The 26,207-nt window shown below is 37.4% G+C and overlaps 1 protein-coding gene across 3 annotated transcripts in view; it reads left to right on the top strand.

Moving 5' to 3' along the window:
* Positions 1 to 23,879, top strand: part of TFDP1 (transcription factor Dp-1) — a 47,569-nt gene extending 23,690 nt beyond the window's left edge. For 2 of the 3 annotated variants that reach the window (XM_082050283.1, XM_082050282.1), the window contains exons 4-12: positions 5,749 to 5,855; positions 10,794 to 10,915; positions 12,171 to 12,336; positions 12,531 to 12,677; positions 16,147 to 16,215; positions 17,518 to 17,669; positions 18,460 to 18,626; positions 19,220 to 19,301; positions 22,543 to 23,879. In XM_082050283.1, the coding sequence (XP_081906409.1) occupies positions 5,749 to 5,855; positions 10,794 to 10,915; positions 12,171 to 12,336; positions 12,531 to 12,677; positions 16,147 to 16,215; positions 17,518 to 17,669; positions 18,460 to 18,626; positions 19,220 to 19,301; positions 22,543 to 22,690 (1,160 nt within the window). In that variant the 3' untranslated portion in view covers positions 22,691 to 23,879. The remainder of the gene's footprint in view (positions 1 to 5,748; positions 5,856 to 10,793; positions 10,916 to 12,170; positions 12,337 to 12,530; positions 12,678 to 16,146; positions 16,216 to 17,517; positions 17,670 to 18,459; positions 18,627 to 19,219; positions 19,302 to 22,542) is intronic. The other variant, XM_082050284.1, reaches the window with a different exon arrangement.
* The last annotated feature ends 2,328 nt before the right edge of the window (positions 23,880 to 26,207 follow it).

Genomic DNA, 26,207 nt, shown 5'->3' with positions numbered 1-26,207 from the left:
TGTTGTTCTTTCTGCAAGTAAAGAAAACATATCTACAGATTGCACCAGAAAATGAATGGGATTTCTGTTCCTGAGGCAAGGAGTACCTCAGCCCAACCTCTTTGATTTGAAATACGGAAGTCACTACTGTTTCATGAACTGGAGCAGTCAGCTTTTAGAGAGACCTACTGCTTTGTCTGCAGGGAGTGCTCCTTTCCCTAATTTTAGATGTACTGTCTTTTGCTGTGGCATCTCAAGTCATTTAAAATGTTCATAATTGGCTGTATTGCTGGTCTGTCTTAGTGCTAAAATTCTGCAAGAGAATCCTTCTTTTTGGTAAAACTCTTTTGAATTTGTTTTCATATGTAAGCAAAGGTCCAGTTAAAGAGTTCTCCCCTAAATGCAGTTAATAACCAAAGAAGGCTGTTTACCACATACTCTGAATTAAGAGAGCACGTATCTGAAACTGTTTGTAGGCAGATAAATATCAGATTTTGTTAAAAGGTGCTGCTGGTCTTGCTGTGCAAGTTTTATACAACATTACTGTTTGATCGCATCTGTATCATTATCTTCTATTTGGAGACATTCCAGAACTTCATCGTGATGAAGTTCCACTTCCCTTTAGGTTTAATCATTGCTTATAAGTTGCTAAGACTAGTCTTCCAAACTAGTGTTTGGGAGACTGAGAATTTAAGCAGAAGTTATGTAGTTGTGTGTATTTTTTTCCTGCTTTACATGGCCTTTTTCCCATGATTTTTGAAGTCTTTGGAAGAAGAAGAAAAAAAGAAGTGTGAGGAACTAGCAGTATTAATAATGTGTTTGTTTTGAAAAGGAAGAAGAGCTGGTGCCAGGGAAGCTGTTTGCAAACTTGCGGTTTAATTTTTGCGTGCTACTATGCACACCATATGTTGGTCACAAGGTACAGGATTATTTGGATCGCGGTGATTGCTGTAGGAATAACAGTAATTAACAAATGATTAGTAAAATTCCTTTGAGAAACTGAGCTGTCAGTCACTTGTAAAGCTAAGTTAATAGAATTATTTCTGCTTGTATGCTTGACAAACAAACAGGAAATGCACATGCACAAAACCACTATGAAACCAGAGAATTATGAGCCTTTGATGAAAAATGTAGGTGTGGTCAATGGGGCAGAGTCTGGTTGGAGGCCTGTATCTAGTGGAGTGCCTCGAGGGTTGGTGCTGGGGCTGGTACTGTTAAATATATTCATCAATGACTTGGATGAGGGACTAGAGATTACTATCAGCCAGTTTGCTGATGACACCAAGCTGGGAGGAGTGGCTGACACACCAGAAGGCTGTACTGCCATCCAACAGGACCTGGACAAGCTAGAGAGCTGGGCCGGGAAAAATTTAATTAAATATAACAAGGGCAAATGTAGAGTATTGTATCTGGGCAGGAACAACCCCAGGTTCCAGTATAAGTTGGGGAATGATCCATTAGAGAGCAGTGTAGGGGAAAGGGACCTGGGGATCCTGGTGGACGGCAGGATGACCATGAGCCAGCACTGTGCCCTTGTGGCCAAGAGGGCCAATGGCATCCTGGGGTGTATTAGAAGGGGGGTGGATAGTAGGTTCGAGAGAGGTTCTCCTTCCTCTCTACTCTGCCCCGGTGAGACCACACCTGGAATATTGTGTCCAGTTCTGGGCTCCTCAGTTCAAGAAGGACAGGGAACTGCTAGAGAGAGTCTAGCGTAGGGCAACAAAGATGATTAAGGGAGTGGAGCATCTCCCTTATGAAGAAAGGCTGAGGGAGCTGGGTCTCTTTAGTTTGGAGGAGACTGAGGGGTGACCTTATTAATGTTTACAAATATACAAAGGTTGAGTGTCATGAGGATGGAGCCAGGCTCTTCTCGGTGACAAACAATGGTAGGACAAGGGGTAATGGGTTTAAGCTGGAACATAAGAGGTTCCACTTAAACTTGAGAAGAAACTTCTCAGTGAGGGTGCCAGAGCACTGGAACAGGCTGCCCAGGGAGGTTGTGGAGTCTCCTACTCTGGAGACATTCAAAACCCACCTGGACACGTTCCTGTGTAGCCTCATCTAGCGGCAGGGGGATTGGACTAGATGATCTTTCGAGGTCCCTTCCAATCCCTAGCATTCTATGATTCTATGATATGAAAAAAATGTTTGCAGAACAGATTAATGAGAAAATAGGAGGATGCACATGGGCAGACACAAATTGAAAGTACCCTTTCTTAAACAAAACACCTCCCTTATTTATTTCGTTTTTTTTTTTCCTATTGTTGAGCAGTTATGCTCTTTCCTGTTTAGTATGATATCTTTTATAGATTGACTTTGCTTTGAACTGTGAAGTGTATGTTACTGTTCTCACAGTTACATTTGTGTTTTCTTGCTGATCTGTTCCGTAGACACAGACATACCTTGTGGTTCCTGTATAGAGACAAATTGGTTCCGTTGTATGAATTAACTGTGGCACAGCACTATAGGCAGTGTTAATGTAATTTAAAACTTTAGATGGTATGTACTCTTCACACAGATGTTTTAGCTGCAAGATACCTGTTTGTATTCGTAGAATTGAATTAATAATATGTGGATGCTGGAGGCTATCTAATCTAACCTTACAAACAAAGCAGGGCCAGCTTCAAAGCACAAAGCCTTCAGTAGCTGAATTTTTCTGTGTATCTCCAGGGAACCTCCTACACAACCTGTTGCTGCACTTTATCTTTCTCATTGTGATTTTTTTTTTTTTTTATTTCCTCATGTCTGGTTGGAATTTGCTGTGCAGCAACTTGTGACTGTTGCCTCTTTTACTACTTTTTACTCTGTTATCTCTGTAACTCTCCATGTGATAGTTGAAAGCAGTGATAAGATTTCCACGAATAATATCACTTGCTCCACATTAATCTTCTCTTCCATAGGCTGCACACACCAGCTTCTCCTTATACATCATATGCTTTAGTACCCTGGCAAAATTAGTGTCTTTCTGCTGACTCTCACTTGTTTATTAATGCTTTTCTTGCACTCTGGGCCCCCAAACTGAACAGAATAATCCAGGTACAGGTTTAAGAATGTTGGAGTAAAGGGATTTAATAATGGATTGCTGTACTGTTCCAGATGCAGCCCAGGATGTGGTTAGGTCTTCATGAGCATAGGGGTGTGCTTCTGGATCACATTCATCTTGTTGTCTGCCGGGATCCCTGGGTCCTTTTCTGCACGTCAGCTTCCTAACCACGCAAACCCTGACCTCTGCTGTTGCCTGGAGTTACACTATCACAAGTGCAAGATTTTTGCATTTGTCTTTGACTGCTTAAACGTTTTTAAGAAACTATACAATCACATAAAAAACTCTTTTTAAACATATCAGAAGAACAAAGTCTCTGAGTACATCTGAAGAGTAGATAGATGATCATGACGATTAGGGAGAGTCTTATGGCAATACTGTTCTTTATGATGTCCTATTGAAGTATTGCTAGAAGTTGTTGTCTTAACCATTCACGTTATCAAGTTTTTCCTAAAAGTCATTGGGCCCAGAGAATTACCTACCTGTGAATTCTTAAAGGACCTAGCAATGGTACTTCCATCCTACTAACTCAGTGTATGTGTAATTCATATAGTACTAGAAGGATAGAAAGCAACATGCACTGCACCAATTTTTGAAGGATTCAGGTAACTGCAGATGAGTAAGTTAGACTTGTGTTGGGCAAATCAGTTGAGTGCATAACAAAGAAGTAGTAGACATATGGATAAATGTGATAATGGGCAGAAGTTAACAAGGTATTTCTAGAGGGAGGGGAAAAAGGGAAGTTATGTCTTTTCAAAGTCATGCTTTGAAAAAGTCAACAACCATGTAGATAAGGGTTATCTAATCAGTATGATGTCCTTGAATTTCTTAAAAGTAACAACAAAAAAACCTTGATTATCAAGGTCCTTAATCAGCCTGTTACAGCAAGTATGGTCTCATAGAGTGAGACAGTCCTCCCATGAGTTAATAATTGGTGAAAACCAAACTAGATACAATAAGGACCCCAAATGAGCTATTAGCACTCAAGAAAGATCTTGAAGTCACTGTAGGTTGTATTACGAAAACATGGTATTGATATTTGGTGTGGAACAAGCAGACTGAATGTTGCTAATTATTTAGAAAAGAACAGGTAATAAAATAGAAAATGTGCTATGATACAAGAACATTGTATTCCTTGTCATGAATTATGTGTCTATCCCAGTCCCCTGCAAAAATAAAGGGTAGGAGAACAAAAACTGTCAGAAGTAAGGAAAGATGATCAAATAGATGAGGCTTGGAAAGTGGTTACAACTCTTACTTTATACTGAAAACATAATCTTCATATTGCTTTGCTGTTTTCAAATCATGAAGGAGGAGGTTAAAAAAGACCTGTTGACCACCAGGAAGCCGTGAAGAAGATACACAAACACTAATAGCCAAGGTAGTTTAGATGACTTTACTGCATTCTGTGGAGAGGAAGCACACACATAAACAGGCTGTGATAGTGATAGGTGTACTTAAAGGAACAGAAAGGCATAACGGACTTACGTTATGGACTAGATAGCTACTGACTTTCAGAAGGAACATTGGAAAGTTGGTTAATGGAAGAATGACAGACTACTGCATCCAGTTCAAATTTGGTCAACTGAGAAAGGGTGAAGCTATTAGTTTGACATGGTGTAGCAATAGCAGCTAGGAGATACAGGCCTTTTGGAAAGCAAGGGCCTAAACAGGATTTGAATTGTTCCAAACTTTATCTGTAGACTACCTGAATGCATAAGAGGGCTGGTAGGCCATTAGGGCCATTCCTGATACAACCATTGTACAAATGCTTTCTTATTGCTTCTGTATTGGATAATGGGAAAAAGGAAGAGGAGTAGGAGTAATGCTAAGGCCACTTTGGCTCCTTTAAAAGTGAGCTGAGTGAAAGAGCTGTTATACCTTTCAACTAACAACCAATTGGCAGCTGTTTCAGCAAAATAAATGTCGCTGGTATTTAAAGAGTTGTTTGCTCCATTATTCTTTTTATTCTTTTTCTGTAGTCAGTCTTTGTTTCTTTGTTGCTTCTTTTTTTTTTTTTTTTTTAATAGAGGATATCTGACTTGAATATTTTTGTAGTTGAAGTTTTGTTTTACATGGCTTAAGACTTGCTAACCTATCAGTGGTGATTGTGAATGGCTTATGAAGAGTGAGAGAGCAGCTTTCCCTGCAGGGTTGGACTACTGTGTTGCATGTATTTTGCTTGGCTATTGGATTCTTGAAGACTTCTTCTTTAATTCCGTGCCTTCAGCTGGGAGGGGACACTTAGAGCAAAGCTGGGAATATTCTCTTGGAAAGGCCTGTACTAATCAAATTTTATCTCCTGTAGACCAGCATGCTTCAGAAGGGTATGTCATATGCTGGAGTGTTGGGTATGTTTTTCAGGGGGTGTGGGAAAATATTTCAGTAATCACAAAGGATAAGGATAGGAGGGGATTATACTTTCTGTCAGATGCCTGTTACCTCTAATACTCTGTTTTGAGAGAAAAGTTGGGAGTACAAGGAATTAAAACACGTTCATACTAGACGATTGGGCTATACCGTTAAACAGGAGAAAGTTTGAGAGAACATAATTCAATTTTGATTTATTTTCTAGCTTCAAATGTGTAAATGAAGCATTTATATTGACTCTCTATGCAGTTCAGAACGAGTTTCTGTTAATACGCATTGGTAGTATAGATGAAACTGGAATTGCTAAAATAATACAACATGGCTGACCTGAAACTATCTACTTCTATTTGTTTTAGGAGTTGTTTCTCTACTGGCTGTTCATCCTTCTACAGTAAATACCCTTGGAAAACAGCTCCTGCCAAAAACATTCGGACAGTCTAATGTCAACATTGCACAACAAGTGGTAAGGAGACTTCGTGGGTTTTATATTGCTTGTACGATTCCTTACACATACTGTAAAGTCTGACTTGTAGCTTGATAGTCTGATCACTTGTCATGGGCAGCTAGTCTAAGCTTCTTTCTAATTTTAATAGACTTATGTTAAAACAAATGTTCTTTTGCTTAAAGAAGTACAAAGATGACTGTCAAATCAACATGCAGATACCTAAATATTCAGGTGGCTTTTTCTTTTGCTAGTCTTGCCACTAAAAAGCAGTGGCTCTTTCAGATTCTGCTTTGAAATCTGACATAGGGAAATGTAAATTAAGTCCATTAGCACTTTTTTGTTGAGATGGCCGTTAGGTGGAACAAAATTGAAAACAGGGCTACATTTCTTAGTGGTTAATTTGCATAAACACTTACTGTGATCTTTGTGTGAGGTACATGAAATTAGAGGTTTCAAAGAGTCTAGTGCAGTGACTAATATATAGGTTGTGAGAAGTCACATTTATAGTGATCAAATGAAAATTTGGTGATCTGAGAAGAGTTGGTCTCAGTTTGTCTTCTGGAAAAGCAACTGAAATGGCATATATCTTATATTTGGGTTTCTTGATAGGAAAGCAGTTTCCATGTGCCTTTCCCAGCTCTAAGATCTAAGGAGTGGTTTATAACTGTGGCTACCTGGAATCTGTAAACTGTACCACTTCAACAGTATGAAGATTGTGACAGTCTAGTCCCTCTGCAGTAGACACTGTATCTGTATAACTGCTTATTAGCTCTACTTTGAAGCTGTTATCATGCTCAGATAGCTGCTCTGGTATAGCTGTCAGTTTGAAGAGGGAAACAAAGACAACGAAAATCTGCAAACCTCCTCCTGTGTTCTTAATTGAATTGCAGATCCAGTATCACTATGTCTAAGTCTTGAGCTTCACATAGTTTGAAGAGACTGAGACAGACTGAAGATTATTGAATAATGAAATGTCTGTATAATTGCAGATCATTCACTGTGCTTTATTTCCAGCAGTGGTGGTGAATTAACTACTTCCAGCAGCCACTTGGAAGTTAGACTGTATCAAAACGAGTTTAACTGAATGAAATTACTCCTTCATCAGGCAGCGTTTTATCAATAAATTTCCAAACAAGGAAATTCAGACAATTTAGGCATTCTTTTAATTTAAAAAGAGTAAACACCAGTAGGAGGAGAATGTTTTAACTATAGATCATAGGCCATAATGACATAGAGTGGGGGGGTCCCTTCTGGGGATTATTTTAAGACTGTGTATATGCTTGAGTTTAATATTGAAAATGAAATATTCCTCCAGGTAACCTGCAAAATCTTAAAGTACCAAAACCACACAATAATAATTAAATTACAAATTGTCTGATGCCTTTTTAGACTTTCAACAATGATTATGTACATACAAATTATTGTGCCTGCCATTACAAGTTTAAATTGATGAGTCCTCATCTATATCATCTATGATTAATTTTACATGGTAATGTTATTAGAATATGAGCCAGCAGCATGCTCAGGTGGCCAGAAAGGCCAGCAACGTGGGGAAATAGTGTGGCCAGCCCCTCACTATAGAAAAAATACTGAGGTGCTGCAGCGAGTTCAGAGAAGGACAAGGAAGCTGGTGAGGGGTCTGGAGCACAAGTCTGATGAGGAGTGGCTGAGGGAACTGGGGCTGTTTAGCCTGGAGAAAAGGAGGCTGAGGGGAGACCTTATCACTCTCTGCAACCACCTGAAAGGAGGATGTAGCATGAAGGGGGTTGGTCTCACAAGTAGCAAGTGACAGGATGAGAGGCATGGCCTCAAGTTGCACCAGGAGAGCTTTAGATTGGATATTAGGAAAAGATTCTTAATGAAAGGGTTGTCAGACACTGGAATAGGTTGCCCAGGGAAGTAGTGGAGTCACCATCCCTGGAGGTGTTGAAAAGGTGGGTAGATGTGTCACTTAGAGACATGGTTTGGTGGTGGGTTTGGCAGTGTTAGGCTAACAGTTGCATTTGATGATCTTAAAGGTCTTTTCTAACCTAAAGAATTTTTTTCATTTTAAATATGATTCTGAAATAATAGCTACTCTTAATGGTGGTTTTGTTAGTATGATTATTGTGGAAAATTCAAGTTCGCAGTCATGATTTTTTAGCACTTTAAGTCTATTCTTAACATACTAGCAATTTTTTTTTTGTGAAATAAAGAGCATGTCTCAGAATATTTGTATTGGCCGTTATTAGTACAAAAGCATATGCTTAGCTGTATGTAACTGAAGAGGGAATGGAGGTTTTATTTTGTGCAAATATATAGAGAAAATTGGGGTAAATTTCAGTTGACATTACAATTCTGAAGGATAGCAATAACTATATTTAAAAAAAACCCTCTAGAACCCTAAAAATTAAGAGGATATTAATTTTCTGCCAGTGAGCAAAATACTGTTGGGGGAGCAGAGTTGAGGAGTTGGCTTCTGGCTCTGCTCAACTTTCTAACCTTTGAGTGGCAAAACGAGTTTTTTAATACATTAAGTACCTAATTTTTTGAGCTGGTGTGCTTTGTTTGGGTAGTCTGATTTCTGAATACTGTCCCCATATAAGTTTTTCTGTGGAGTACAGTGAAGTGGACTCTGTGGGCTGTTTTGCTGTTCTCCATTGTCCAGATCGTACTCTTAAGGAGCTAACTGTAATCTTGTTTCTCTTTTGCAATGGGGAAAATTTAGAGAAACAACAGATAATTCTTTTTTTGTTTTTGCTCCTCCCTCTGCCCCTTCACCATTTCCTCTGTTTTTGGTAAAACCATCCTCTAATTCTATCTGTAAGCTTTCATTTTGGGATGTTCCTGGTGACTCGATACTGCTTAACTATTTATATTAATGTCATTTTCATTCAAAGTCAGGGTTGTTTATGAAGTTGTAAGTGAAAGTTATGGGCATTAACATTTCTATTAAAGAGGAAATAATACTAAGTAATTCCTTAGAAGATTCTTCTAGACTGTAAGATCTTCTTTAATAGTGATACATTAAAGTGTGTAATTCTGGCTAGTTTGCAGACTTTTGTGAGTTAGAATGGGAACACAGAGCAAGTTTTGAATGTACTAAACAGACTTCACTTTTCCACTCTAGAAATGAGCCTGTCAATTTGTACAGCCTTCCATTTATTCCTTTGTACAGTTGAGTATTTCAAGACACAACTGAGTGCAGTATATGTCCAGGGCTTACTGCTGCCAAATGGTTTTTCTCCCAGCTTTAATTCTACCCCCTCTCTTGTACTGGCTTGGCTTTCATCTTACTACACAGTCATACAGATTCTAGATGTGGCAGCAGAGTGATGGTGGGGCTGTTTGTGGAGTTGGGAAGCTAGGGAACAGAGTAGGACCCTCTAATTTTAGCCTCTGCAAGCAAGATGTTGAATCATCTCTTCAGTCCTCTGTAGCTGCATCCTAGAGAATAAAAATGGGCAAACAGCTTTCCTCTGTCTTCTGTATTGTCTACATTACTTGAATAGCAAACGTGATTTTCGCAGTCTTTTGAGACCAGCCAGTAGCAGAACTGATAGTATTTTATTTCATTGGGAAAAAGTGAACTGGTTCACATATGTCCTGTGCTTGTTCGGCATCCCTTATCCTCATTCTGTTTCCCACAATCAAAATTTTTGGTTATGGAAAGTAGTAGGGGAGATTAATTGACTTTCTGAAAGAATCAGAAACATTTTAAGTATGGAAGTAAGCTACTGTGAAGGGGAGGAGGATCTAAGATTTTCCAGCTGTCAGGGGTGGATGTAACAGACTTTTATGTTAACTACTCAGAAAGATGGCATCATATAAAAAGATAGTATTTGCAAAGAAATGCAGCTGTTTGTCCTTCCAGGCAGCTGAAATCAACAAACATCTAATAGTCACTAGACTGCCTCTTGCATTCTACATTTAAAGGTTATTCAAATTTTGGTTAATTTTAACTTTCATACATAAAATGTTTCATTTTGGGTTTTCTTTTTTTTTTTTTTTCTTTTATTCTTGTTGAGAATTATTGAAGCTAGCCTGAGGAAGAAACTTAACATTTTGTTGGTGAGGCAGAATGTGGCTACAGGAAAATGTACAAGCTTGCGGGTCGTTATGATTGTAGGTTGATTTGATGTTTGTTTCACTTACCTGATGTCAGGGATGCAACATACTGTTTCCAGTGGGAAGTACGTGTACCCTCAAAAAGTAGGCATATCTTTCTGCAAAATGTAAATCTGTACAGTATCATTTTGTTTTCCTAAATACTCATTCTCTAGAAAGTTGTGTTTATAACACTTCATAGGTTAAAAAAAATCGTCTACGAAAGTGGGAGTTCTTCTTCAGCTGGTTTTGCAGATCAGGAGAGCATGGCTCTGTGGATGAATGAATGTGTGTCTTACTTATGATCAAATTAGCACATCTTTGGGACTACTTACCTGTAAGCTGGAACACCGTGTTCAGCTGAATGTATGCTCCTAATGTGTTTCAAATGGGATAGTTCTGCCTAAAGTGGTGTCACTCGCTGCAGTGATAAAGAAGGTTGACCCTTACTCTTCCTCACCTCTAACATACTTGTATTTTGGTTTTGGGTGTGCAGTAATAGAGACTAACTGCAGGAGAGAATTTGGCCTTTTTATTTACCCTTTTTTTTCTTTTTTTGGGGGGGTAGGTGTGTTCTATGCACTTTGATCTTGTCTAAGTTATTGCAGGACAGTACTAAGAAATCCAGCAAGCATGAAAAGCTCATTTAAGAAGAATAAAATACAAATGCTTATTACTTAGGGAGTGTTCTTAACTATACAGTATGTTATCTGAAGGTTTTTATGCTAGTGTATATAAAATTAATGCATCTAATAAAGTAGGTAGACCAGCATTATCCATGTTTGGATAATGTATCATTTGAATAATGCAGCATCTGAATATCTTTGAATACTTACAGTCATTTTGTAAATAATTTTATCTTTATTGTAGGTTATTGGTACACCTCAGAGACCTTCAGCGCCAAATACTATTCTGGTAGGAAGTCCACATACACCTAACACACATTTTGTATCACAGAACCAGACTGCAGATTCTTCGCCGTGGTCTGCTGGGTGAGCAAAATAAAAGTTACAAAGCATTAATTGTTCTAAGTGTTCATTGTGATACTGTATGCACTCTTCAGGCTAGCAGTGTGAGAGACATGGTCTATTTGCCTTTTCCATCAAGAACACTTCAACATGAAAGTATACTGTACTAAAACCAGGCATAGTCACACAAGAATGAATGCTCCCTCATTTGTCATAAAAACAACTAGAATATTTTCTGTAAACACAGATGGATAATCTCACATTACTTGCCTTTCGAGAATTTAGCTTCTAAAATACACGGGAATTCATCTGACTTGATTTAGGTTTTAATTTGGCATTTCTCTTTTTCTGGTGTATTTAAAAAAAAAATAAAGAACATTTCAGATTGAACAAATGTATCCTGAAGTATCATTTGAAATAAGAATGTAGTTCTTACTGGAAAAAAGTATTAGATGCAATTAAAGCATTTTTTTTTGTTTCTTTTCTCATGCAAGCCTGTTTTTAAGGGTCCCTTGTTAAATGTAGTTGCTTTAAAACTGAATTTATTATCAGTGTCTTTAACATAAGTAGATTTCAACTTTGGAATTATACAGTGAAATCAGGTGTAGAGAATTGAGAGGTTTCTCGTAGATACTAATTTTGTTCATACTTACATTTTTCCTCAAGTTACAGGGAACTTTAATAGATAAGCAGAAAACTATTATACTTGTATCTGTTAAAACTTTGTTACAACTTCACATACTGTATAACTTCAAATCGGTGTTTTAGTAGTAGTGTAATGTTTAATGAGTTCAACCAGTGTAAGACTTTGTCTGTTCAGTGATTATTGAATTTATGTGAAACAGTGCTTAATCAATCTATTTTTTTGTGGTCAAACTATGGGCAATTTAAATAAAAGAAACACAACAAAAAAACCTTCAGAAACATTATTTTCTGTAATTCACTTTTCATAGTTTGTTATCTAGCCCCACATACCTTCTTGTCTTGAAGACTGGAAGGTTTTATGTACTTACTTCTTCGAGGAATATCCCTATTGTTAACTTATTATCTGCTAGTGGAGCTAGCAGAGTTGCCAAAAAGATGAATTTGTACTGTGTTTCAGCATCAAGATGTTAGAATTGTTAATTATGTGGAAAATTACACGGGAAAAATGTTGGGGAGAGAAACACAACAAAAGGGAAGGCTTGGTTTTTGCAGCAGTATGCTTGTATGTGAAAAAGAGACATTAAATATTCCAGAGTTCAATTCTTCTTAAAATACATATTATACGTATATTTAGGAAGCGGAACAAAAAAGGAGAGAAGAATGGCAAGGGTTTACGTCATTTCTCTATGAAGGTTTGTGAGAAGGTACAAAGAAAAGGAACCACCTCATACAATGAGGTGGCAGACGAGTTGGTTGCAGAATTCAGTACCACTGATAATCACATTTCACCAAATGAATCAGTAAGTATATGGGAGGTCAGTGACATGTGAACTGAATGGGGGAAGAGAAATTTCTTTTGAGACTTTTGTATTTCTTTCCTACTGCTAAAGGAAACAGTTCAGACATTACTTGAGTTTACCCTTTTACTGTAATATGTTTATTTTCAAATATTTTTGTCACAGGTATGTTTTTGATTAATGCACTATGTCTACAGCAGGCTTATGACCAGAAGAATATTAGACGACGTGTCTATGATGCCTTAAATGTCCTTATGGCCATGAACATTATCTCTAAGGAGAAGAAGGAAATCAAATGGATTGGTCTACCTACTAACTCGGCTCAGGAATGTCAGAATTTAGAGGTATATGTATTAGGAAACTCACAGTGGCTTTGTGTTTGAGTAAGTGTTGATAGCTTTAATACGTTCTGATCCAACATGGGCAAGTGGTCTGAGAGAGCAAGGTAGAATAGTGTAAGGCCTTTTGAGGTTTTTTTTCTAATTTTATTTGTATTTACAAAACACACATTTAAACTTCCAGATTGCTTGAATATATGAATTCTTCAGTGTAAAAAATACAGCTCTGTCACAGTTTTTACAGTCCACATGAAATAGTTCTGTTCTGAGTGGAAGTTAATCAGACTGAAGGTTAATGAATATTTCCAACATTGCAATAGTGGTGCTTCCAGAGTCAGGAAGATGGTTTTCTCTAAATGCCAAATACATCTGTGATGATAGATGCTGCATGTAGATCAGCATATATGTGCAGCACTCCTCCTTTGTTGCTGTAGGTCATATGTATTTTTGACGTTTGTCTTATGTGAACACATCAGGCTTTTTTTACTGCATGGCTTAGGTAAGAAGTAAAATGTTTTATACTGAAAGGCATTCCTAAGTTCTGGACAGCTTTTTTTTTTTCTAATGAGAATTCTGAGATTTGAAGGATAAAAAAGTTACCAAGGTTTACTCAAGTCGATTCACTTTACCAGAATAGAATGAGACTTTGTTATTAATAAGTCTACATTCCCTTCAGCAGCACTGGAAAAATAAGTGTAGAACCTGACAAACTGGAAAGAAAAAAAAATTGGAATCTTATCTACAAAGAGCTAATTCTGTGGAGATTTTTGTTTGATACTGGTAATTGATTTTTCAGTTAGTACTGTAATTGCCATCTAAATGAAGAAAATATAGAGTATCTAAGCAATATGATTTCTAATTAATTATTTATCATCCTGAATGAAATTCATTAGTTAACCTAAGAGTGGTATGTGGGGCACAAATAATAGGATGAGTATAGAGGATGAAGATGACAGTGCTGTGTGCTGAACCAGCTAGCTGGGGGCTTTTGAAAGTAGATCTCTCTGGATCTGCCTCACAAAGTGGTATTGCCAGTAATGTTGGAGCAAGAGAAAAAAGCGTGGCTTATTCATCTGGGCTTGATGCCATGACTGATAATCACTGAAGTAAAAAAAGCAACTTAAAATGTAATAATGCACAGTGAAGGTTCATGTGTTTAAGATGGGAACAATGAGAACTTCTGATACCAAAGTACAAAACTTGTAAATTGGTTATCACAAGAGGAGGAAAGAGTTCTGTTTACCATTGAATAATTGAGCCACAAGTGTGATATAATCATGAAAACAGTAAAAATCCTAGCATGTGTTGAGCTTACTTGAAGAAATTGCAGGATCCGTCTTTTTCCCCATTATTGCTTCATGAGTATTCTAGCTCCTATTTCTGCAAGCTTTATTGACACTTAAGTTTTTAGTGACATTACTTGGCAAGTTTTGCAGTAAGATTCTTTTTAATGAGTTTGAGGAGGCTAATTTTAATTTGTGAAATTGTCAAGTGTAATAAACTTTTTACTATTCCATTTAATATTGCTTAGCTTTGCACTTAAGCTGTTGAAAAATCAAGCCAAATAATTTATAAGGGAACATAGGAGTTTGAGGTGTTCCCCATCAAGTATTCAGTATTCTAAGTCTTTTTAAACTTGTACTTTGTGTGTATATTAGAATATTAGATTTGTTAAAGTATGTCTGGATAATGCAAAACAGGGGTTGTGGGGCAATTAGTAAGGTCTATATCTTGAAGTAATATGGTTTACGTGTATGTGATAGGAAAATATCTTATGTGAGTTGTGGCAAGTTTTTCGGGGTAAGATGGTTATTTGACTTTTCTAATGCTAACTTGTAAGAACTAGTTCTACCTTTTTTTTTTTAAATATGATATAACATCACATCTTTCAGCAGCTTTTTCAAATATGTACACCTCTGAGGTTTTTTTCATGGAAAACAAACAGAAAACTGCATTTGTGTGAATTTCTACTTCTGGTTGTTTTCTTATTAGTTGCATATTTTTAGGACCTAAGAGCAAAAGTTGATGTTCAGACCAGCAGTCTTTCTATCCAGTATGTTGCCTGACAGTAGGAGTTACCTAGGAAGGATTGTAAAATTAGAGAAGGTATTTAGTGATGTTTTCTCCTGGAACTTGTGGCTCAGGCATAACCTGAGACAGATACAGTATCCTTCCATTTAATAGCCCTCAATTAATTTTTCTTCCACAAATACTTACTTCACACAAAGTTTGCTTGTAATGTTGAGTCTTTTGTGACAGTGAGTTTCAGGTGCATTATGATCTTCTCATGAAATACCTTTTGTTTGTTCTTGAACATACTGTATTTAGTTGATAACCTCAGATTTTTTTCTAATTGGAATTGATAGTGACCCGCTCATTCCTTATTGACTTTATCTTATTCATGATTTTGCAGATATCTCCCATGTTGTCTCTCAGTAGTTCATTCTCCTTTCTGTAGGGTCCATACAAGGGAATAATGAATAAAATAGGAATCTGCTCTGTACCATTGATTATCCTGATTGCTCTTTTATGTGGTCTTTTTGAAATAGGAACACCAGCCCTACAGAATTCAAGGTGTAAACGTTCTGGATTCATATACTGATGTAGTGATAATTTCTGTTTTGTTCTCTGTTCCTTGCCTAATAATTTTTTTTTTTTCTGCTGTGCTGTGCTGATGTTTTTGTAGATACTATAATTTAAGATCTCTGCTAAATGTCATTTCCTTTCTAAAATTTGCATGAATGGCATTGTTTTCTCACACATGCTACATCACCTTTACCAAAATTAATTGTGATGATGTCATCACTCAATGTTACAAGACACTTCTAGTGTGCTTTGTGGTGAGCTCAGTTTTTACTATGCTTAGATAACCCAGTATTGCCAGCAGATTCCATCACCTTGCTGTTCATCTCATTATTCTAATTCTCAATAATTTGAGTAATAGTGTGGGAATTTTCTGGTTAGCTTCCTCTGCTCAGAAAGTTGTTTCCTGCCATTTTGTCTCCTGTCTTTTAATAGTGGTTTTCAGTATGTATTTAATACTGTGGGGACTTAACCTTGGCTCCATAGCAGCTTCATTTCTTTAAGCGTCTTTGGTGGATCTTCTCCAGTACTTCCAATATCAGTACACTACATCAAGTGGATCCCTATGGTCCACATGCTCTTGCCTCCTTGAGGCAACTTGGATAATTCTTTGAGATGTAACTTACGTTTGCAAAGATGTTTTTACACTCTCTCCAATATATTATACTTGATTCCCCAGTGTTCTAATTCTTCTCTTTGTTACAGTTTCCATCAGTAGTACTGATGTGAAACTTGGTTGTTAGATCTCTAAATTATCTGCAGAACCTTAATGATTGACACCATGCTTCCTACCTCCAGTTCCCTGGTGTTGAAACAATTTTAAGGGGAGAAAATGTTGATATAAAATGGTATTTAAAACCAACAGACTAATCAATCCTTTTTCTGTCTTAAGGTGGAGAAACAGAGAAGACTTGAAAGGATAAAACAAAAACAGTCTCAACTACAAGAACTCATTCTACAGGTACAGTCAAGGTACTCTTGTCTATAGGGCAAGGTAACTTATATCTGTATTCCTGTTGGTTTATCCCAGTAAGTGATGGGAGACTTCTAACACTAGAGGTGAATTTCTGGATATGTAAACAGTTTTAATTTAGCACTGTAGTTGAGCTGTTACTGTGCTGTTGGCCATTGCTATTTGGGAAGCCAGCAACTTTCCATGAGTTATGATTAATTCTTTTGCAGTTTCAAGTGTATTTAAGTAGGATTTATACTAAGAGGAGCTGCAATTCACACCATACCCTCTGAATTGTCCAATTCAGTTCTTGTACCTAGAAATTTTTTCTGTGTTAGAGTCCACAGATAAAATTATGTGACTGTGGAAGTCATCTCATAATGCTCCGTATCATGCCTTTCTTGGCCATTGTTGCCCCTGCTGTCTAGGTGACTTAACTGCTGTTAAACAGTTACTGAACTCCTTCCCTCATGTCCTGTAACCCACTGGGAGAAGCAGCAGTGTATCCCCTAAGTCACTGTGTTGCTGGTTCGCCGGAATGTGTCCCTTAGTAGTTGCGCTACCTGTGCAGGAGGGATGAGAATCTCAGGGAGAGTATGCAGACAGAAAGTACAGACAGCTGTGGGACAGCAATCTCAACAGCTCCCTGATTTTCATTACCCTCTGTGTTGGCTCTGGATTTGATTCCATGAGAAGAAGAGTACTTTTTCTTAGTTTGATGGTTTACTGTAAGATTTATAGCTTGAGTTTCAATAGTCAGCTTGAGTTTTTAGTTCATACGCTTGCTGATCTTTAAAATATGAATATTCCATTCTGAAAAGCAGTTTTCGTAACATGAGAGTATCTAAGTCATTAATCTTACCTGAGTAATTCAGAAACCTAATGTCAGACATTAACTGGTTTTTAGCACATAATTTCAGCAAAAATACAGTATTAATCATTCATCTGTTCTTGTGGAGTGCAGTAGCTAGCAGGGGATAATAAAGAGAGTGGAAGAAGGATACTGTAAGAAAATTGTTTTTCCAATCGTTATCTCTTCCTTCTGTCAAAGACCCGTCTAAGGAACTGTCCCGATGTAGTTATTAAAACGTGCATGTTTTTTTCTCAGTTAAGTTTTACTCTGTTGTATTTTTCAATGCTACCATTTGTGTCTGTTCTTGCATCTTAACATGCGGGAATACGGTGAACACTCTCCTTTTCTGCATTTACTTGCCACAACCATTGCTGATATTCTTTATCCAAGGCATTTTTTTGTTAACAGGATCTTTAAAGGTTTAATTAATACTTTCATATCACTATTGCTTTTTCTAGCAAATTGCCTTCAAGAACCTTGTTCAGCGAAACCGACAGGCAGAACAACAGGCAAATCGACCGCCACCTTCCAATTCTGTCATCCATTTGCCATTTATCATTGTGAACACCAGCAAGAAGACAGTGATTGACTGCAGTATTTCAAATGACAAGTGAGTTAACAAAGTTTTCTATTTGTTTTTTTGTACAGCTGTGCATTTTACATCCATGCTGAAGTGTTCATCTAGATTTGTTAAAAAAGAAATACAAGTAAGTTTACTTGTGCCTTTTGTAGGTTGAGAGCATGCATTTCAGACAGGTAAAACTTTGTCATGTTGAATAGAAACACAGTTTTGTAGAGCTTTTTAGTAAATAGAATAATTGTGTTCACATTTAATAATACAAGTCTTATATAAGACTTGCTGACTAGAGATGTTAAAAGCAACATAAGGCAGCTCTGCTGAAATTTTATGTTGTACTTTACAAAGCAGTGTTTTTCTTTGGCTTTAAAATGATGAAATGGAGCCAGCAGAATTGAAAATGGTTTTGCTTTCAGAACTGCTGTTCTGTACTTTTGGTTCAAAAAGCTAGGGTTTTCATATGCTAAGTAAATGCTGAATGTAGCAGTGGTTGCTACTTGCACTATTGGCTTACTAATAAAAGTTTAAAAACATTTTTAAAAATTACATAGTAGACAGAGGAATGGGATTAAATAAATGATTAGCAAACATGCAAAACGTTTAATTAAAACTCTGTATCTGTTAAATCTGTTAATGACTTACATAATGTGTATAACTGCAGTTTTAATTGCTTGCTATCAAATACATACATTTTGAAAAATTTGATTGCTTAATGTGATATGTCACTAGCACTTTGTATCAAGCTTTTGAAATGCGGTGATTCCTGAAAACTGGAAAAGTAGTTAAAGGGATTGAAGCTAATTGAGACGTTTTTCCTCTCCAGGTTTGAATATCTATTTAATTTTGACAATACTTTTGAAATTCATGATGATATAGAAGTACTAAAACGAATGGGAATGGCTTGTGGGCTAGAATCTGGAAGCTGTTCAGCAGAGGACCTAAAAATTGCGAGAAGTTTGGTTCCTAAAGCTCTGGAACCATATGTGACAGGTTAGTTACTCCAAGAACAGTTGTTTTATTTTCCTCCTTAATACGGGACTAAGGAAAAAGACATGAAAATATGTAAGATCAGTTAATTTCCACTGGTTTGTGGTGAATATTTCTAACAGATTCTCAAATAGATGGGATTTTTAGCCTAGCTTAGGGAAGAAATAACAGAGAGATTCATAGAGAATGGGCTGTTGCTCTTCCCAGAACCACATTTTGCATTATCCCATACAAGTAGATCTTTGCAGTATGTAATTTTTTTAAGAGGACAGTATTTATAGTTGATTCACCTGCAAAGGCGAATGGTAGGAAGTGCAAATATGGTCGTGGCTTCATTTTATGTTGGTTTATCATTTTCATTATACGAGAATACTGAAGACATCAAAATAAAATGTTTTTTAATGTGCTTTGAAGTTTTTCCTGTTGTGCTAGCTTTTTGGTTTTTAATTACTCCGTTTCGGATATAGTACATCAATATGTTTTGTTGTTTTGGTAGCAAGACTCTTTTTCTGGGCTTTAAAAGGGTTCAGCATTTCCACTGAATTAGATGAGTGTGTTTTGAAGTATTCTTGTAATAAGTATTGTTTGTTTTGCAGAAATGGCTCAGGGATCAATCAGCAGTGTATATGTCACATCTTCGTCAGGTTCTGCATCAAATGGCACAAGATTTTCAGCCAGGTGAGATGAAATTATCCATCAGTTTTTTAAATCTGCAATAATAAAAAAATTTAATCAGAGACTGAATACTTCATGAAACAAGTTCTGTTGCCATTAAATGGGATGTGGATATGTGTTTAAGTTTATCCTCAGACATTGCTTTTACTTGAGTACTGCTTGTTCTTGCTGGTGTCATTAAAAAATATTTTTCTGTATAGTGGAAAATAAATAGATTAGACTAGTGTGTATTGAATGTATTATTTTTGTTTAGTTTTGAATTTCTGACAAGAAAACAGATATTTCCCCAAAGATAAAATTGGGGGAAGATTCTCCCTTGGTCATTAGTGTCTAACTTAAAACCACAATTTGGTCTTTGCATTTTAAACAGCATCAGAAGCTGGTAGAGCGATAAACCATAACTTTTAGTGAACTTTGTGTGTGGACAATATAATTTCTGAACCTAACTACTGTTTTTGTCTTGCTATATAGGACAGTTTTCCTTGTGTAGTCACTCCTTGCTAGCTTTTTGCTGGTGTGTTAATCAACAAGATGTCCTTCTGTGGGCTCTCCTAAGCTGTAAAATGAGTCAAGTGTCATTGAAATGTTTAACATTGTTAACAAATATTCAAGTGGAGCAAGCTGATAGCTGAACAAATTATCTGCAAAAGTATGCACTTTCTACCAGTTGTTTTTGTTGTGTCCAGACACTTAGCCTTATCTGAAAAGTCAGTTAAATTTCTGTTCCACATGTCACACAACTAAGCCATTCTGGGCAATTTTTGAATCACAGCATGGTTTGGGTTGGAAGATCATCTGGTCGGGTTCAAAGATCATCTGGTCTAACCTCCCTGCCATGGACAGGGACATCTTTTCCTAGATCATGTTGCTCCATCCAACCTGACCTTGAACACTTTGGTGATGGGGCATCCACAGCTTCTCTGGGTGACCTGTTCCAGTGTACCACCACCCTCATTGTAAACCATTTCTTCCTTATACCCAGTCTAAACCTACTCTCTGTTTAAAACTAGATGATCTGTGAAGGTCCCTTCCAACTGAAACTATTTTATGATTCTAAGTCCTAATATTTAGGACATTTCTTAAGGCATTTGTGTTTCAAGGCAAAATTCCTGTCTTGATGGGTTTTTTTTTTCCGGTAAGGATGTACAGCTTTATTCTTTTTCTGTGAAGATAGTCTTTGAGCAGATTCTTCTCACCCGTCTTTCTTCCATCAGAGCTGGAAGGATGTCCTTTTAAAGATACAGTGTCTAGCTTACTTTAAAGGGCTAATGCAATTACATTTTTAAAGCTTTAAAAAATACACCCTTTCTGTAGACTACAGGTTTACTTGAATGGAAAGTGGAAAAAATAAAGAGAGAACTTGCAAGGGCAAGAGTTAAGCTCAGGCATGTGTGGGACTAGCAGTGGTGAGGAGCATGGTTTTTGCTCCAACCCGTTCCTGCTGCCCAGAAATGTGTGGGGAATTCTGCCTGTTTTGTGCTGGGAACCGAAGCTTGAGCGCGAATACTACCAAAATATTTTTAGAGAAGTAGAATTTACACGGTATGTAAAATCCCATGTTTTCACTAAGGTTCCTTCTGTGATAAAGAGTGTGGTGGTAGTGAAAAAGAGCACGTATATTTAGGCCATTGCCAGCCTGAGGCCAGTAGAACACCAGAGACTAACTGTGGTTCATTGTCTTAGTGAGAAGCACAAGAGCTCTTGCCATTTCTGTTTCTTACGAGGTAGGAAAAGGAGAGTGACAAATAATGTTAGTACATGTACAAATGTTCATGGCAATAGGAAACTACAACATGTGTAGCTTTTCTGGTACCAAAAGTTGCTGCCAAGGCACATGAGAGCTGTAAATTTATTTAGCAAGCTCTCTAAAGTCTGCAGAAGACTGAAAATGCAGCTACCAATGCCTTCATCCCAGTTTCTTTGTCTTAGTAGAATACTCAGGTTATGAATCCAGTTTCATTTTTATCAAAAAGAGGGGAGACATGTTTTTGGGCTTGTACTTACAAAGTTCACAGGAGCACAAGAGTAATCTTCCCCTTCCCCCTGTTTTTGAAACTGCTTCTGCAAATAATTATGGAGAATCAGTTATAAGTCGTCTAATTACGGTTAGACAGATATCTTAGTATCTTCTTTTTGAATAAGTGTGCGGAATAGCAGAAGCTCTTCCAAGTGTCATAGTGGATATGTTTTCCTTGTGAGCTTCTGGAGTGTGCCCCTGCAGTTTTCTTCTGTGTAATGATGGACTTCCAAACCATTGAATTAGCTCCATACAAACAATAGTGTGCATGATTGATTATGTGCATTAACTGGATTAAAAAATGACTAGCTAACATATTTTTGAAACCAATCTTTAAATGCTGCATTTCTTTCAAGTTGGAGATAATATTTCTGTGATTTTTAGGAAAACAATTTGTCAAGAATTTGTGACCAAGTTTATTAGTTTATCAAACTATGAGAAAGTAAACAATAGAAAAAATGGACAAAATAGCAAACAGTGATGGAGGCAGGAGCGTTCTGGCTCTATTAAAATAAAATACTTCTTGATACAGTTAATTCATCTAGGAACAAGACATTTCAGACTGTATCCACAGTATGGATACTCTCTAAATCTACTTGCTGATCCAGGAGGTATATTTTCAGTGTAGGGATAGTCTCACAGAGGGGAAAATATGAGATGCCTGAGAGTTTTTTTGGATTGCTTTGGTTTTTTTTTTTAAATTAGGAAAGAGGAGCATAATGGGAAGAAAACAATTTCAAGTTACAAATACAGCACATGTAGCAATGCTGGTTTGACATGCAATAACAAGGAATTAAGGAGAAGCTCTTAATTCCTCAATTTTGCAAGTATTTGAATCAGATCAGTGCTTCTGAAAAACATTACTCACTTCTGATGAAAGTGTCCAGTGCTACATAAAAATATTCAAGGGCTTAGATAGTTGTGTAGCCATAACACTAAATGTACTTTAGAAGAAGCCTGGAAGGGATACTGCTAAGGTGCCAGTGAAAGGATTTCATCTTTATATTTAACATAAAGAAATCTAATAAGAACCATTTCAAAATTACTTCAACTGTTTCTGCTTTTGAGAAACAACTTAGACATGTATTAAAGACAATTTATAAAATAGCAGTGGGAGATTCATTAAAGGAATGGAATAAATATATGTTTCTATTTTAGAGCACAGTAAACTGGGACAAATCATTAGGCAATGCCAACTGGCCTCTTCTTTTTTTTTTTTTTTTGTAGTGACTTTTCTAATGGTGGAGATGGGATGTTGGCTACAAGTTCCAATGGATCTCAATACAGTGGCTCCAGAGTTGAAACACCAGTTTCTTATGTTGGGGATGACGATGATGACGATGACGATTTTAATGAAAACGATGATGACGACTGATGCCCTTTGCTTGTAGACTATTTTTTGTTAAAATTCAGCAAGCTTCAGGAATAAATTGTTCTAGGGAGAAGTGTCTCAAATACCTTGCCCCATCCCTCAAGGAGAATATTGGTAAGCAGTTCTGAGTTTAGAAATTGCACCTCTAATAAGCAAACAAGGATTGTTTTATGTAGGATATTTTTAAATGTGGTGTGGATGTGTGTTTTTGATACCAGTGTGTTAATGCAGAGCCTTTATTTACTCTTGTTTTAGGGGTTTTTGGTTTGTTGGTTGTTTTTTTGTTTGGTTTTTTTTTTTTTTTTTACTTGAAGGAAAATGGATTTTGCCCCAAATGTTCTTGCAAAGTTTGCTAAAGAAAATGTAGACACATCATTGAGAAATAAAAAGCTATCCTTCTTTGGAAAATGAATACACTGAATGGCAATTTATTTGGAGTGTATTTTGATTATGCCACTTTTTGAGGGATAGTGAGCTAATGTAGTAGTGTCTTTTGTTAATCACGCAGTGTCCAAAGAACCAAACAAGAAAGATACTTTTTTACATGTTAAATTCCAGAAATGTTGTTGTGAACTTATTTTCCCTTAAATTATATCTAACATTGTGATTCCATCAAGTTTATATACTTTTCACTGTATGTTGGGACATATGAATTTAAAAGTTTTTGGCAAATGTTTACTGCCAGTTGGTGCAGCTATATAAAATGTCTTGAAGGTTTGGAATGATTTATTGCTTATGGTAAAATTTGCCTGATTTCTTACAGGCAGACTTTGGAATCTTTTTATTATATAGTTGTTTACATACTTATAAGTCTATCATATAAAGACATGTACTGAAACAAATGTTTGTATTTGTTTCATAAGCATCTTCCTGTAATCTATTATAAAGTTGAAATTAAATATAGAGAATGTTTTAAGTTTTTTAACTCAAAATTTGTCAATCATTTTTAATAGTTCATTTTTATAAAAGGAATTTCAGGGCAGGTGGTAGTCTTTTTAAATTTATTCACAAACAATTAACTGCACAAATACTGTCAGCTGCCTATTCTAAGACAGTAGTCTTTTTATTGAAACACAAATAAACTTTTCTGTAATATTTTATGGAATATAAAGAGACTATAATTGTTTGACATGTTTAACCTTGGCACTGTTAGTTTTTATTAATAAAACGCGCATGGGCATTTTTAACAAGCTCTGTGGTTTTTCTAATTTTAGGGTTATTTTAGACCATTTCACTTCCTCTCGTCACAAGACCTAGAATTAACCATCTCAGCATATTGTGTCTGCACTACAGAAGGCCCAGATTTTTTTTTGTTTTGATTAAGTAATTTGTCCTTGTAGCTCTCGGTAACTTATGATGCAAAAAGCAATGTCCTACCCTGTGTGCTCTCTTTCTGAAAGGTGAATGTGTCTTGATGCTCCTCAGAGTGTCAGGCCAATCTTAGTGCTCCAGTCCAGCTTCTCTGTTTAAAATCTCACGCTTACTGTCCTAACTCTTCTTTCCATATTCCTCAATCCTGGCTTTCTGTCATACATTCATTCCCATGTCCTCCACTCAAGTTTTTTCATCTGTTTTCTGTATACTTCCCCCTTAAACTGTTTTGTTTGATCACCTCCTCTGCTGTCACCTGAAGGCACTGAACAGGTGGAGTCCTTCTGCAGGCTACTGCCAGAGTCGGGATTTGTTGTTTCCCCAGATTCCAGGTGGTCGCTGCGAAGACAACTTACAGTCTAATAACTGCTCTGTGTGTGGTAAGGGCTCCTGGATCCACTTAAAGCCTGTAGTAAATATTACGTGTGTTACATGTTTGTTTGGTTTTCTTTGTTTGTTTTTTTCTGAGGGAATTATGCCTTTACAAATCTTCTTTGGCTGCTCATGGCTTGGATGGTTGGGCCCAACGAGCTGTGGTGAATGGAGCTAAATCCGGTTGGCAGCTGGTCAGGAGTGGTGTTCCCCAGGGCTCAGTATTTGGGCCAGCTCTGTTTAGTATCTTTATAAACGATCTGGACAAGTGCATGCTCAGTAAGTTTGCAGGCGACACAAAGTTGGGTGGGAGTGTTGATCTGCTGAGGTTAGGAAGGCCATACAGAGGGATTTGGACCAGCTGGATTGATGGGCTGAGGCCAGCTATATGAGGTTTAACAAGGCCAAGTGCCGGGTCCTGCACTTGGGTCACAACAACCCCAGGCAGCGCTGCAGGCTCAGGGAAGAGTGGCTGGAAAGCTGCCTGGCAGAGAGGGATCTGGGGGTGTTGATTGAACGTGAGCCAGCAGTGTGCCCAGGTGGCCAAGAAGGCCAACAGCATCCTGGCTTGCATCAGGAATAGTGTGGCCAGCAAGACTAGGGAAGGGATTGTTCCCCTGTCCTCAGTGCTGGTGAGGCCCCACCTTGAATTCTGTGTTCAGTTTTGGGCCCCTCACTGCAAGAAGGGCATTGAGGTCCTGGAGTGAGTTCAGAGAAGGGCAACAAGCTGGTGAGGGGTCTGGAGCACAAGTCTGATGAGGAGCGGCTGAGGAAACTGGGGCTGTTTAGCCTGGAGAAAAGGAGGCTGAGGGGAGACCTTATCGCTCTCTGCAACCACCTGAAATGAGGTTGTAGCATGGAGGGGGTTGGTCTCTTCTCCTAAGGAGGAGGTGACAGAATGAGAGGAAATGGCCTCAAGTTGCACCAGGGGAGGTTTAGATTGGATATTAGGAAAAGATTCTTAACGGAAGGTGTTGTCAGGCATTGGAACAGGCTGCCCAGGGAAGTGGTGGAGTCACCATCCCTGGATGTGTTTAAAAGACACATAAATAAGGTTCTTAGGGACATGGTTTAGTGCCCGTGTTAGGTTAATGATTGGACTCAATGATCTTGAGAGTCTCTTCCAGCCAAAATGATTCTATGATTCTGTGTTAAAAGGATGTAGGTGCTTATTACAGAGCTGTTCATATGCTGTGAATGTTTTCTAATTGCATCAAACCTTGTAATATAAGTGAACCATGCAAATTGCTTTATTTTATGAGCCTAGGAAAAGCGGGGGGAGGAGGGCTAATTGAATGCTTTGCTTCTCACTGGAGATGTCATTCTTTGCAGTGCTAGAAGCAAGGCTCTTGTCACAGTTGAGTCAGCAGATACAAATTATCTTTGCTGTTGAATGGCAGTTTCATCTGCACAGTCCAAGGGTATTATTCCTGTTTTATTTTCTAAATCTCCAGTGTACAAGCCAAGATTTACCTGTGAAGAGTGAGTACAGGGATGTTAGGTAAGGAAAGCTGAAAGCATCTGACAGTTTCCTTTTGGTTTTTATCATTGTAATAGACCTTAGATGAGACAAAGTCAAGGTGGGAGTGAAAGTGTGGCAAAACATAGATTTCAAAATATGTTCCTTTGCTTTCTTTCAGTTTCTGATGAATCTCTCAAATAGAATTTGAGAGTTTAAAACAAGCAGCATTTGAGTGGTTTGGGGGAATTAATCTATATTACCTTTGTTTCAGGAGAGCTTTCTAGTAAAGGCAACAATCAATAACAAGAGAAAGTC

This window comes from Streptopelia decaocto (genome assembly GCF_964273445.1).
Source record: "Streptopelia decaocto genome assembly, chromosome: 1".
NCBI classification, from domain to species: domain Eukaryota; kingdom Metazoa; phylum Chordata; class Aves; order Columbiformes; family Columbidae; genus Streptopelia; species Streptopelia decaocto.
The sequence above is the reverse complement of the archived record's forward strand: the minus strand, read 5'-3'. Positions and strand labels throughout refer to the sequence as shown.